The 14,891-nt window shown below is 32.7% G+C and overlaps 2 protein-coding genes across 2 annotated transcripts; both read right to left on the reverse strand.

Annotated features, from left to right (window-relative positions):
- Window positions 1-597: 597 nt before the first annotated feature.
- On the reverse strand, window positions 598-4,425 carry LOC141702981 (uncharacterized). The gene is made up of 3 exons (XM_074506609.1): window positions 4,109-4,425; window positions 2,635-3,144; window positions 598-1,029 (listed from the first exon to the last, which is right to left on the reverse strand). The coding sequence occupies exons 1-3, from the start codon at window positions 4,319-4,321 to the stop codon at window positions 817-819; spliced, it is 936 nt and encodes a 311-aa protein (XP_074362710.1). The 5' UTR covers window positions 4,322-4,425; the 3' UTR covers window positions 598-816.
- A 3,507-nt stretch (window positions 4,426-7,932) lies between these two features.
- Window positions 7,933-13,972, reverse strand: LOC141702979 (auxin response factor 17-like). The gene is made up of 3 exons (XM_074506607.1): window positions 13,536-13,972; window positions 12,215-12,922; window positions 7,933-8,791 (listed from the first exon to the last, which is right to left on the reverse strand). Exons 1-3 carry the CDS (start codon window positions 13,827-13,829, stop codon window positions 8,066-8,068), a joined length of 1,728 nt encoding a protein of 575 aa, XP_074362708.1. The 5' UTR covers window positions 13,830-13,972; the 3' UTR covers window positions 7,933-8,065.
- Window positions 13,973-14,891: the final 919 nt, after the last annotated feature.

Below are 14,891 nucleotides of genomic sequence, written 5' to 3' on the forward strand. Positions count from 1 at the left end.
AGGCAAGAGTGATAAAGGGCTAGTTAAATGTGTGTGTGGTTTTGTTGATGTAATGTTGTTGTAAATATTTGGATAAGAGAATGGAAACGTAGTTGTCATTCTAAATATTCGGTTAAGCCCGCACGGCTCGCACGGATACGAGTCTTAGTGCCGGATACGAGTTGACATTTCCCGATTCAAATTCGGCCCGGGCCCGGTTCGTTACTTCTCCGTGCCGGTTCAGTGTTGATGTTTCGAGTGTCCGACCCGTGATCGACCCGGCCCGAACCGCACGGACCGCCCGAATGGCCGGCTCTAGCCTGCACTGGTTGATGCGCATGCAAAATGCCACAACATTGGTTTAGCAACCAATGTGGTATTCAGGAACATTACATTAAGAATACAAACACGGTGAAATGGATTGCCTAAACCTCCGGTCACATTATTCAATTCACGGCCGGAATTAGCACTCAGTACTTATGTGAAAGTATAAAGCCGACCTATATAACCTTGACAATATTCCGGCCATACATGTATTGATGCTCCAGAAGTTGCCAAGTTGGGAGAGGGAACATCGTTGTTTTGTCAAGATTCAGTTTTCTGAACCCAACTTGCAAGGGCTCTAATAAATATGCTATCTACCATGGTAATATGGTATGGCAACTGCCACTTCATGCTCAGAGTACAGCATTTAATATAGGAAGAGATTATGTTATATGGGCCATTGCATTTGCCTTGGCCAATAAATTAAATTAGTAGCATGCTAGAATAAAGTTTCTAGGACAGCCAATCGAATATTAAAAGTATCAAGAGTAAAAAACTAGACTCGTGTTGCATTCACCTAGAATCATCTACTCCGGCAGCTGCAGCAGATTGTTCAGTTGGTTCCTTGGCAACAGTAGACTGTTTCATTGTACCAGGGCCAGCAGAAACTTTAACCGTTGCTGGTCTTAGTAATCGATCACCAAGTAGGAAACCTCGGCGGAATTCTTGAACTATAATACCTTCCTTGTACTCTTGAGACGGCTCACGTGCTATGGCTTCATGCAGCTGCACCAGAAAGATGCCAATTAAAATAAATAAAGGCATCATAAAATAACTTCTAAATTCTCACATAACTCACTGCATAATTAAAGGCCTAGTTAAATCAAGCAGCTGTGTCCGAATGGCAGACACCACATAGTAGGTACCCTAGTTCCTATTCTTGAGCCAATATTTTTGTTTTTTGTTATAAAGACAAGGGAAGTGCAGAAGGTTCCTAGTGAGAACAAAAAGTAAAGAGCAAGATACAACTAACACATATGACTATTAATTTCGTAAGAATAGATGACAAAGAAACCAACTCCTGTGACTTTCTCTTGAGCACCCGGAGGGAGAGGATAGCAATTTCGTCTATTTTTACTCCGCCCTTTTCTTAGTTTTATACTTCTATAGTCACTTCTAATATTTGATTAAGATCCGGAGACACCCTTCACCTTCTAAATTTTCTTCTATCTAGTTCAGCAACAGTTAATATCTACAAAACATGGTAACGTAATGCAAGCCTTTACATAGGTGAAGCGCCATAGAAAATCTCCTCTTGCAAAAAAAGGAGCATATTTGATATGGCATACTCACATATATATTAGTTGTAAGTACTGGAAAAGGGCATGTATGTTAGAAAGCTTTTCTACTAATTATGGATGGAGAGAGTTGCTGTAGATGGTTGGCAGGGAAAAAATATTAAACCCTAAATTTAAAAAATACAGGATTTTATTAACAGCTACATAGTAATACCACCATACAACAAACAGAAGCACTCGTGTAAATGAACTCGCAAAAGTTTGTATCACTCTACAATCTATATCTTTAGGTCGTGATGATTGTAGACAACACTTTCAACTAGATTTAATGAAATAAGAAACGTTTGGGCAATTGCAACTACGACGGTAAAGAAGGATACAGAATATATGTCTAATGTGTGTACATGTAAGTGTGAGTTTGTGTGTGCCTGAGGGTCTATTTAAAAACACAAGCAATTTGTTGTCCACACAGGTATGCTACCTATTGATTCGGCATATACTTCACAATAGTGTTGTGCCATGCAAGTTTATGTGCCATGGAAACTGTTTATAATATAAATAGGGTCCATATAAGTTATTCCTTCTCAATCATTTATAGATTTCCAAGGGTCCTGTAAATTAAGCAACTCCTACAAGAATATAGAAGAATCCAAAAAGAGACATTGTTTACAAGGTGTTCAGATGGGGATCATAAAAAATAATTAAACATGTATATGCACAAAATTAGGAGGGAGTGAAGCAGAAAGCATTTGCTCCTGCGCTGCAAGTTAGTTGAGATGAGTCAAACCTATTCTTAGCTCTTCTACAAAGTTTAAAGCCATGCTGAGATGTTAGTGCTTTCTGGGGTATATAGTGACTATATGAACTGTACGCCTCATTATTTATTATGGTGAATCCATAGACAGCAGAAATGCCAGCCATCAAGAGACAAGACTCCTTTACTCTAAAAAACTAGTTAGATTCTAAAATGTCTAATACTTTCCATATATGACCATCATTTCTTGTGTTCACTAAACTTCGATAAAGAATACAGTTGCGAAGAAATAAAAATTTGGATAGCAATTAGAAGCAACTATGAAACGTTTCAACTTACTAAGGGATTGAATGGCTTCCCAACAGTGGCAACAACAGCTACGCGTAAGCTTCTCATAATCTCCACAAATTGCTTATATATGCCCTGGTAACTTGCATCGATCTTTTTCTCTTGATCTGTTTGTAGTTTGAGTTGTTGCTTGGCTCTCTCAAAATTATCAACCATGGGCAAGAGGCTCCGTATGACTTCACCCTCAGCATCACTCCTTATTGTAAGTTTCTCCTTTTCTGATCTTTTCCTAAAATTATCAAAATCTGCTTGTAAACGTATAAATCTTTCCTTCCCCGAATTCATCTCCGCTGTGAGAGTTGAAGTTTTCATGACCAACTCATTTTTCTCATTTTCAACCTTGCATATCATTGACTCGACTTCAGAAGTGATCCTCTCATCTCCGATCAAGACAGCCTCCTTGTAAATTTTCAGTAGGGACTTCAAAGTAGGACTTCTCTCTTCTTCATCATTTACCATGTTCTTTACGTCATCTAGGTGAACGTCATCTTGATCATTTATCTACCAATAATACAGTAAGGAATGAGTACAGACATTTTACAGATAACATTAAGAGTTCTTACACATCAACAGGAAAATCAATAAAATTTTATAAAGCACATCATGTATTTAATGTAGGATCATTAGGTGGAGGCTAAATTTAACTTAAATTAAATGAACAATTCGAAGACCGGTCATAAACAACATATATAATGTTTAACAACAGTTTGAAAAAATGGGTAAGCAGGAAACAAGTCTAAAAGCAACAGTAACTTCTAAGAGCTCAAAGTCAGAAAGTGACAATCCAAAAAACAATTGTTATTTATCTCTCATAACTTTTAGGTAAAAACTACTCCAAATACGAAACCCTATCAAATTGGCAATGAAATGAATCCATGCATATCTAATTCCTCTGCTCCGTAAGCCAAGGGCAATGTTAAAAGTTCCAAAATATTAACCATATTGTGCAATCAAGTGATGATGGCAATGCTGGCAATTCGTAATATATGCAAAATGGTGCACACAAATTTAACAATTACAACTAATTTCAATGCACTAAACATTTCGGGACCTCTAACATGACTTAGAAATTAAAAGCCAGACTTTAAATTTCAACAATTACAAAAAAACAACTACTAATCATTTCTTCAAAATTCCAAAACAACATAAAGATAATCTTTTTTATGTAACAATATTTATATCCACACATGCTCGCATAAAGTTAAAGGTACACTCATACGAGCTGATACACATTATTTTCTATCAATTTTCAATTAAAATTTCTCGATTCAACAACCATATCTCACAAAGCAATTAGATAAATAACATGTCAGCAATGTCAAACTTAAAATAAATCAAGAAGGAAAAAAAAAGGAATCTCCTTTTTCTAATTTAAATTCAAACTACAAGTTATTAGTTGTTAATTTGCCAAACCCAAGAATTAAATATACATACATGCAGATATATATATGAAGAAAGAGAGTACCTGAGAAGAAAAGTTGGAAGCTTTGACTGAAAATGAAGAATTAAAAGAGAATGGGGTTTTAGTGTTTGATAAAAATAAAAATGGAGATGGGGTTTTACTAATTGAAAAAGAAATAGCACTAGGATTAAAATCAAGAGAAGGGGTTGGTTTTTTATGAAGTAGGGTTTTTGGAGGATTGTAGAGAGAGAAATTGTTAGAGAGAGAAACTGCCATTGTAATACAATAGTGTGATGAAACCAAGAGCAGAGTAGAAAGAGGAAGGCCTTCCTTGAAATTGAGGAGCTCGTGTGATTGTTTGCTCACCTCTAGATGTTTTTTTTTCTTTTAACTTGATTTTTTTTATACTTGTCAATTGTCATTAGAATTCATTTTACAGAAGTCGACTATTGCTATTTTGATCTGCTGGGTATATTTCTTTTAAATATATGTAAAATTGAATATGGGCTAAAATATTTTGTTTCCATATAATTTAGTATAAAATTTAAAGAATTTGTTCTCTTTAATAATATAATATGACAATCATTAAAAATATTGAACAATTAAAAAAATGACGCAACATCTAAATAAAATAAAAAATTGAAATATAGATAAGAAATTTCGATGTATCAAAATATTTAAGTACAAGAAATTTCTTCTCAATTTTCTACATATTCGTCCCTGGGTTTTAAAAAATTAGCTTTATAACCCGTGGAATGCACGGCATGTTCAATAGTGCGTGAATTGATATTATTTGATTGTAATTATCGACGATATATTCATGTTGCTTCATGATGCATCGATTAACTAAATATCTCTTTTTATGAAATTGAGATCGATATTGTACTTAATGTGTTTTTTCTCAAATTGAATTGAATATGCGGAAATGAAATCGAAATATACGATTAAAATATAATACAAATAAAAATACACATATCTCATGAAAATAATTACAACTCGTAAGAATGAAATATTGCGGAGTTAATTAAAGAGTTATTATAATTGTTTACATTGTACAATTAGTTAATACAACATGAGGTAATCTTACTTTTCATATTAGAAAATGTAATAATTGGATATGAAAACCGGCATATTAAATATGAAATTGTACAATTGACAATATAAATACATTTTTCAATATACATTATTTTTTTCTGATAAATATATTAATATATAGATCAATAATCAATGGTTATGAAAATTGAAAAATGGACTAAATCAGTTGAACTACTGATTTACGGTTTATCAAAAATCGAGAATTTATGGAAATGCTAAATCGAAATAATATCGAACATATTTTTATATTCTTTTTAAAATATATAAGTAAAATAATTATATTTGAGATGTGTAAAATTGCATTTGTACATCCGTACTAAGTTATAAAATTATTTTGTGTGCATTATTTATTAAAATAATAAGAGTCTTAATCATCTTTACGCATTTCTCTTCTCCTTCGAATGTCTTTTCAGTTTCTATTCTACAACCGTCTGATTTCTTCATTTAAAATCGTCATTCTTCACCAACTCGATGATGAGTATATTTCTTCTTCCTTTTATTCTCTTTATAACCTCAAATTGTGTGTTTAATTCCTCAAATTTTGACCGGAAAATTGTCGATTTTGATCAAAAATGGCAAAAATGTTGTATGTTTCGATTTTGCTCTATAATATTGTTTGGTTGTCTTCTAGCAATTTATCGACGAAATTTTCGATTTCCATAACATTATAGTAAACTTATAACTCTTTAACTTATACCTCTGAAAAAACTTTAAATTGGTTAATGTAAGAAAAATGATTCACTTGTAAAATATTAATGTAATTGTAATGAACTTGATATTTTAATATTTTATTATATATATTCAAAATTTTCACACCAGTCTTAGTTTATATTCGATTTGGTCATATAATAAGAATCTCAACTTTATTATAAACCCCTCATAACCCACTCTTTTATTCATATATAAATAGAATATCTATTATATTTCTTGAATTTAATACTTGATACACTAACATTGTCATTTTCAGATTATCTAACATATTAAATTTATTTGCTGAAAATAAATTTATTTTATATAAAATCTTCAAAAAAAATAAAAATTTAGTATATATACAGGCAAATATTATTAAATTTTAGATATCCTTTTTAATGTATTTACCCCTCTGAACCTGGGGTTTTTGATGCATACAAGTATTTTTGTTGGAATTATAGGTTGTTAATATTTAATCATAAATGGTAACATATATAAAATTATTAATACTAATGAGTTAGGTGCAATTAATATATATTATTAAATATGATAATTATTTATATTTATTAATAAGGAGTAATAATGATTTAAGTGTAATTAATATATGATATTAAATTTGACAATTATTTGTATTTATTATTGAGGGGTAAATTAGCGGTATGCTATCGGGTACCTGTAGTTGTGATCCGTTTGCCAGAACCAAGGGGTCTTTCTGCGGAAACCTCCACAAACAATCGTCGTAATTTGGAATAAATTATCTCACCCAACCCCCTATTTGCTCTATTATATATATATAACTAGTTTTTTAGCCCGTGAAAGGCACGGGCAATTTCTATAATTATTATTAATTTTTCTAAAATATTAGATATATCTGCATATTTACGATAAATAGATTTATAATCCATGCGAGTCACACGCATGTTCTAAAATATTATGTATAATTTTAATTAGTTTTTAATTATTTTTAAGTTTTTAAAAAATTAAGTTAGTAATAATTGTTCCGAGCTTAACATGTGTTATTCTTGTGTGATATATTCGTTTAGTACATATGAAGTTCGATTATTTTTTAGTTATTTAAAAATTTAAGTTAGAAATAATTGTTCAGAGATTAACATCCATTATTTATGTGTAATGTTTATTTAATAAGTAGGAAGTTCGTGTAAAACACGTGCATGATTTACATGTGATTCAATTTGCGAGTAATTATTTGATAATATACATTATATTTTTTACTCAACATGATTTTCAAGTACTCTAAAATTAGAAGGTTTGTATGTACTTTAAAATTAGTTAATGATAAATAATTTATTTTATCAACTACTCATAATAATTAACATGAAATATGTCATTTTACTAAAAATTTGATGTCACGAAATCACGTAATATTTGTAATTTTTTGAATATCAATAATTTATTATTATATTATATCTTTTTATATACGATATATTACTTAAAATAAAATAATTAGCTATTAATTACGGTTTAATGAAGATTTGCTATTAATGAGTAGAGAATTTAATATGTTATAATAATGGAGGTATTAATACGAAATAAATAGGATGAAGTTAAAATGACATTTTACATTTAGGGGTACAAAAGTCATTTCGATTTAATTGTCTCGTTGTCTTATTGAACTCTCATTTGATATGTTATATATATAATAGATAGCCCTATTTGCTCTATTATATATATAATAGATTAGGAATAAGTCGAGGAAATTAAATATTTACTTTATTTTTTGAAAGATTTACAAGTTATATCATCTAGGCCGCACCTATTAATATCGTAAGCTAATTTTAATATGTAAATTTCATGCTCGGAGTATAACTGAAAAATGTTTTAAATATCTTTGATGTCACGATAATACTATTCAACATACTAAGATTCACATCAAAACATTAGCTGGTCCCATTGCAATAAATTTAAAATTGAAAAAACCACTAAATTCAACTTTACAGAATAATAATACAAACAATGTTTTACTACAAAAATTCATTCCTTAAATTAATGCCAAGTGAAACATTTTCACTGAACTCGGAATTAGTTGCAGAGCTGCTGCAGCAAGTTGCTGTTCACCTCCGGGGGACCAAATAACCGGAACAAGAGGAAACAGAGATAAAATTTAAAAAGGACAGATGTCTAGGTCTAGCATTAGCATTACAAGATGAATGTTTAAACAGGAGACAGGGATACTAACTTAACCAACGATGATACAGCTTTTAATTTAGAAGGCATTCATTCAGAATAAACATCTTCACTAGCTGAGTCTCTTTGGCATTGGACATCACCTGTGTTGCAGAACTCTGTAAATTGATAGGTTAAAGGACGATTTGAAGGGTGGTCCACACCGCTTTCTCTATAAATTTTATTGGCATCTTCTCCAGTGCATTTTACATCATCGAAACCCCCTTCAACAGGATTACTCGTGTGTATAATCTTACCAAATAACTGGAATGAGCTAATTCCAACTTTTGGCGGAAAGTTGCTGACTTTTCGTTTACCAACTTGCTCATTGCCAAAGAAATGCACGCTGCTATGACTATCAGGTGATAAATTATCCACCTGTGTACCACCAATATTCAATTCAGTAGTTTCTGCCGTTGGTGACGTGTCGCCAACGAAAAAGTTACTGCAAATTTGTTGACTAGCTTCCGAAATGTTATTAGGTACACCGGAAACACAAATTTGACTTTGCCTGGCTCCCTGAATGCCAGCAGGGAAGGAATTATAACTCATCCATGATGGGTTCAAGGGCCCCATCAATGAATGAGATGATAAGCATGGCATAGGAAATAAAAGTTCTCTGTCTCCATCAGATAGCAACCCTGGATCCTGAGAAAGTCTACATTTCTTTGCAGGATGAAATTCTGTATGAAGTGATGGTGTTGCCACAACACTTTCAACTTGCCAAGGGCTCACCCTCTTCACATTCTGCAAAGCTTCAGGTTCATCCCACGTAACCTATGACACAGAAACACGAGAACTTAAATCAGACATAAAGACGTAAAGATATAAGGGGGTTTTAATTCACTTCTATATTTTTCATCCAAAACTTGACCTACCGAAAGACTACATCCTACTTGAATCTCTGGTCAAGACTCAAGAAGACTCTTTCATCATCCCCAACTTACATTACTACATACCGTTTTGCACTAGATAAGTATAACATTGCTAAGAAGAAAAACCACTTTCTTTTTCCTCGATTCTTCCATATCATACCAAAAAAAGATGTTCATAGTTTCTTCAAGGTACCGTTAAAGTAATCCGTATGTCATCATACATGTATACATGTAGAGTAATAGGTTAACCAATAAACCATAAAAGTTGCAGATATGTAGACAAAGATTATATTTGACTTCAATAGAAAGTCGATGCAATGCAGGACGACATGATTTTCTCTTGTAGTGCCTTATTTTCTCATAATTGAACAGCTAAAGGTATAACCATTAGGAGAACATATAGCATAAACCACTGAATATATATTTCAACTGTCAGGCTGCAGAATGGATTCCAGGACGGCTTGTAAACTAGTTAGAATGAATATTACAGCAGACCTTGCCGTACCTTCTAACTATCACCACCACACGAGAGTTTGGGTAAAAAAAAAGTTATCATTTGGAAACTCAATAAAAAAGGGTTAATTATCAAGTAGGTCACTTATTGCGGCCAAATGTATCAAGTGCGTCACTGATTATGAAACGGACCCAAATGAGTCACTCATTTGAAAATTTGTATAAAAAATATCACTGTATCGTTAGTCGAAATTCTTAAAAGTATTATATATTGAGTTTTACACATTTTTTATGAATGATATTACATCCAAATGAAAGATTCCGAGTTCTATTATTTTAGATAATATTTTTAGATTTTTAAAAATTTATCTACTATTTATTTTTATTTAAATCAAATAAAACAACCAGAAAATTAAAAATAAATATTTGATGAAATTTTAAAAATCTAACTAATATTATCTAAAATAGTAGAACTCGGAACCTTTCATTTGGATGTAATATCATTCATAAAAAATATGCGAAACTCAATATATAATACTTTTAAGAATTTCGACTAACGATATAATGATATTTTTGATATAAATTTTTAAATGAGTGACTCATTTGAGTCATTTTTATAATTAGTGACTCACTTGATACATTTGGACTCAGTAAGTGACCTATTTGATAATTAACCCCAATAAAAAATAGTGAGCAAAATACATCACCTTTAACCACAAATGTTTTTATACCATAACAAGCATGAGTAAATACAATTCCAAGTTAATAACAAATAGCTTTTCCTACGATATAAAAAGAGAACACCATAAAGTGCATAAACGCCAAGCAGATAGTACAACTTGATACCCCAAGCAGTAATTTCTCAAGGCAAATTAGAAAACATATATTGCAAATGAGAACAGTATATTTTTCAAAAAGTGAACTCTATATTTATTGAGATTCATCAGGCTCAGGCACAAAAGAAGTACATGTACATGTTTTGCCATACTCTTCCATAATGATAAAAAAATGTCGCCTGCACATAGTTTGCAAAATAATAAAGGGATGGTAAGCAAACAAGGATAAGTACACCAACAATAAATTCAATCAGCAGTCATATGATTGAAACATGCATTTTGCACATGCACAAAGATGACTAGACAATGGTGCAACCATTGGAAAAAAATGGGAGAGTAAAATGAAAAATAAAAAAGCCTAGTGGCAATATAAAATAAGAGGCCTACATACTCATGCAACGTATGCAAAATGCATACAGCTAATTTCAACTGAACATCCCAAATTATGCCTTGGAGAGGAGTCGAACCTCCACGCTCTATGGCACGAGTAAAATTCTCGCGTGTCTACCTTTTCACCACCAAGGCATGTGTTCAATGTGTAACTTCTGCATCACCGTGTGCAAACCCCATTTCACAAAGGAATGATCTAAGAAAATAACGCAAATGAGAGCGGAAGAGAGAGCATTATTTTCATCTCTCATGCAAATGTATACATGTCCTTGGACCAAGCAAGATAACTAGGTTTTACAGGGTCAACGACAATTCAGGTAAGAAAGCTATTACTGTAATCTTAGCGATGTTTGTAAACGAATGATACAAAAATAAAAATTAAATGTTGGTAAAAGGGAAATTAAAAAACCCGCACCACGTACCAAACAGCAACCAATACAGTCCATCCTAAAGTATTCTGCCTAAATCACATGCTAGGTCTTCTCAATTTGTTATATTCAGTAAATTTTGATGCTCAAAAGCAATGTGGTGGCAAGTGTTTGCTTACATGCACGACGCATCCCAACCCTACCCCTGAGAAAAAAAAATTCTGCTTTGGAGGTTCTTGATACATAGTTCAAGATGCAGGTTAGCATATTTAAAAGATATTGAAACAGTTCCCTTCTATCTAAACTAAGATATACTCTGACTTCTTATATCAGTTGGCAACATACTAAATTTTTTAAAAGACTATAAACAATATCCAGAACCACTAGGATTTTGTGAATCGCCTTTGGGCTCAAACTAATGGAACAATGAGGATTTGGGCTTGTGAACATTTGGTGCTGACAAATGTGTAAGATGGTCAATAAGTTCCTCTAGTATTCACGATCAAAATCTTGCTGATTTAACTGACATGTTACATGTACATTACTCCCTCCGTCCCGGTGAGTTGTTTACGTACACTGTTTGCACGTATTTCGAGGCTTCAATAAAGTATAGTTTCTTAATGTTTTTTTTTAAAAAAATCTGAATAAAAGTTTAAACATGAAACTTTTTTTCAGATTTTTAAAAAAAAAATATTATGGAAGTATACTTTAAACGAGCAATGAAAAGCGTGCCGAAAAGTAACGTAAACAATCCAGTGGGACTGAGGGAGTACAACGCATCTACTGGTTCCAAGGTTACTCGTGTAGGCAGTTCCTCGCTGAGACTTAAACCTTAATACATATAATCATCTTGTAAAAAATTGATAAGCTAAAGTAAGCGGAGGAAGAAGGTGCCTACTGCGTAACAAAAATTAAAGGCATGGGAATCTAGAGAAATATTAAATGAAGCAAGATTATGCATGGAAGCATTCCAAGGAGAATATATATATACATAGCCAAATTATTAATCACTATGTCCACTGTAGCATTAGAGTTATAAATAACAGTAAATAAGTGATTTTATATAAACTAATTGTGAAATGTATATGCCTATAAAAACATTAACTGCCAATTCTAGCTGTCTAATAAATGATAATCAATGGAGATGTCTAGAAGCTTACAACTAGTGTTTGGCAATGCACCATGATGGAAATTGTACAAATGTTGAGAACACAAATTTCATCTATCTATATAAAAATCAATAAGAAACGACAAACAAGTATATATACATCAATATACCTGAAGCATCCGCCAAGGAGAACCTCGCCAGGGCCCATTATCTGGCAGAACAGCAGATGAAACTGTCCCCTGATACCAAGTCATTCTTGATGAATCTTCCGTCTCCACTGCCATTTTTACCCTCATTCCCATCGTCCAAAACACAGAAAAGGACCTTTCTATCTTTTCTGCCTTCACCACGAAATCTGCAGATCCAGCACCAGGATAATACACAATCTCAAACCTTAATCCTTTGGCAGCCAACTGGGCAGCTTCCTCCACTGCCTCCGCAGCAACCCTACCCCTGACATTTCTAGAAAACCCCTCCCTCTCTCTTTTGTCCTCATAATAATTCCACCTCCCATTGCAATCAGCATTAGCTTTAACAGCCCTCCTTATCCCTACAGAAATCTCACCATTGCGACGGTTTCGCATGAACACAACAGAATCCCCAGCAACTAGCTTCTTATTGTTCACAAACTTGCTCCAACCCGTAGTCAGCAAATGGCGACGGGGCGTACCCCTATAAATATGGCGAAACTCCCAAACAACACCGTGCACATCCCTCACACCAAGGTTCTGGACAGGTGGATCAGCCTCGAAATTCAGCGGTGGAAAAATCGAGTCAGCACAAAACCTCGGGACCGAGAATCCTCCACCATTGTTCGCATCCGATGGAGTCAAAATCTTAGAGAAGGAGACAACATCATTCTCATCCTCTACATCGCCCTATACAATTCATCCACCATTAATAATTTCAATTCCATATTACACATAGGAAATCATCTTAACCTTAGAAATAATAAAAACAATAACTCGCTACCAAAAAAATTTAAACAATTAAAAAAAAAACATATCAATCAAAGTTCATCACCCTAAACAAAAACATGATAACAAATAACTGATAAAATATGTACTAACTGTAAACTCCGTTAATAACTTAGCATATTATTACGACAGTAACATAGATTACAATATAAACAGAGCATTTTCGCCTCGACTATTTGATTACAATTCTCCCGGCTCGAGATCACTAATTTACAGAGGTTTTACTAGTAATAATCAACATATCCAACAAATAAACCAAACAATTAACAAAATCATACCACTAATTAACAAAAACATACCACTAATTAACAAATAATTGACTACATTCCATAATCAATCAATCCTCAACGAATCAGTAAAAACAACACATATAAACAACAATTATCTATGACATAACCTAAACAATCAACAATCAAACCATATGATTAACAAATAAGTAACCGCAGTAAAAAATCCTAACCAGATCAGTAAAAAAACACAATCAAACAGTAAAAACAATTAGATAAACACTTACCTGCTCATTTTGTACAATCACAGTTTGATCAGCAGTAACAGGCAGGAGATGCATTTTAACAAACACCTCATCAGTCTCGGGATTAGCGAAGAATCCAACGGCGAGAACGCGACAGAGAGTGAACGGACGCGAGAAAACGAGCGGCGAGAACGACGGAGTGGACGCCGATTGCTCGGAATGGCCTTGAGGAAAGTAATAAACCCTAGAATTGACCGCCGGAATGTGTACGGAAGTTCCGGCACATGCTCGCCAAATCGCCGACTCGACTTTAAGCAGCTGCCGATTAGTCGCCATGGAGTGATTAGTAGTGAGCAAGTGAGAATTGTGTGTGTGTGTGTGTAATTTAGGGTTTATACATTTGAAGTTGTGGGAGTGTGTTTAGTGGCGTCTAGGGTCGGAAAAAGAGGGGTGTGTTGAAGGCTGTAACAAACTTAAATATATTTTGTGGGGTAGTAATCAAATGTATTTGTTGGATTTATTTGGGTGCTTTCGTGCATGTCAATGTCATGTTTATAAAGTATGTTAGTGCCAAATTTACCTACATTTTTCAGGAAAATGTTAAATTCAGAGTTTTTTTTTAATTTTAGACAATATTGACCTCACATTAAAATTTTTGAGAGTTATTGATGTACATTCAAAAAGGGCAATTTAGTCTTGTCATAATTTATTTGTTCGGGATGTTAAAAATGAGTTCTGAATTTAATATTTTCATTTTTTATGGTAAATTTTTGTGTTTTGTAAATTAATCGGCAGATTTGGTATCGAGCATTAAAGCTTTTATATATATATATGTGCAGTAAATATTTATGATGTTAAATTTTTATTGAGAACTTTAATTTTTATAAATTGTTTTATATTCGAAATATATATATATATATAAATATAAATATATATATATATACTATTTATGTAGGGTATGAAATGCATGAGTGAATGTGTGATTTTTGAATCATATTTAATAAAAAAATTTAATTATTTTCAAGAAAATCAAGTTAAGTATTTAAGTTTCCTTGAACTTAACGGATTAGAGTATTTTGCAGTGATAATTAATTAACGGCAAAAACACAGAGAAATAATTATCAAAACTCACTTGATCTTTTATTAAAAATCAAATACGTTGTGCTACTAATATGAGTTCTTGAATATTAAAGAACGCAACTACTTCTTAAGAGAATACAATTAAAACTAGACTGTTTGATTACTCCTTGAATAAAGGACCTGTGTCATACTTGATAGAACAGCATGCACAGTTTACATAAATTGCAATAAAATAGATAAACATAATTTCTAAAACTCTTTTGTCTATTTCTATTTCAAGTGCTGCATATCTGCATGCAATCTTCCAGGTCTGCTACA

The sequence above is a fragment of the Apium graveolens genome, unplaced genomic scaffold (genome assembly GCF_009905375.1).
Source record: "Apium graveolens cultivar Ventura unplaced genomic scaffold, ASM990537v1 ctg6038, whole genome shotgun sequence".
Classification (NCBI taxonomy): domain Eukaryota; kingdom Viridiplantae; phylum Streptophyta; class Magnoliopsida; order Apiales; family Apiaceae; genus Apium; species Apium graveolens.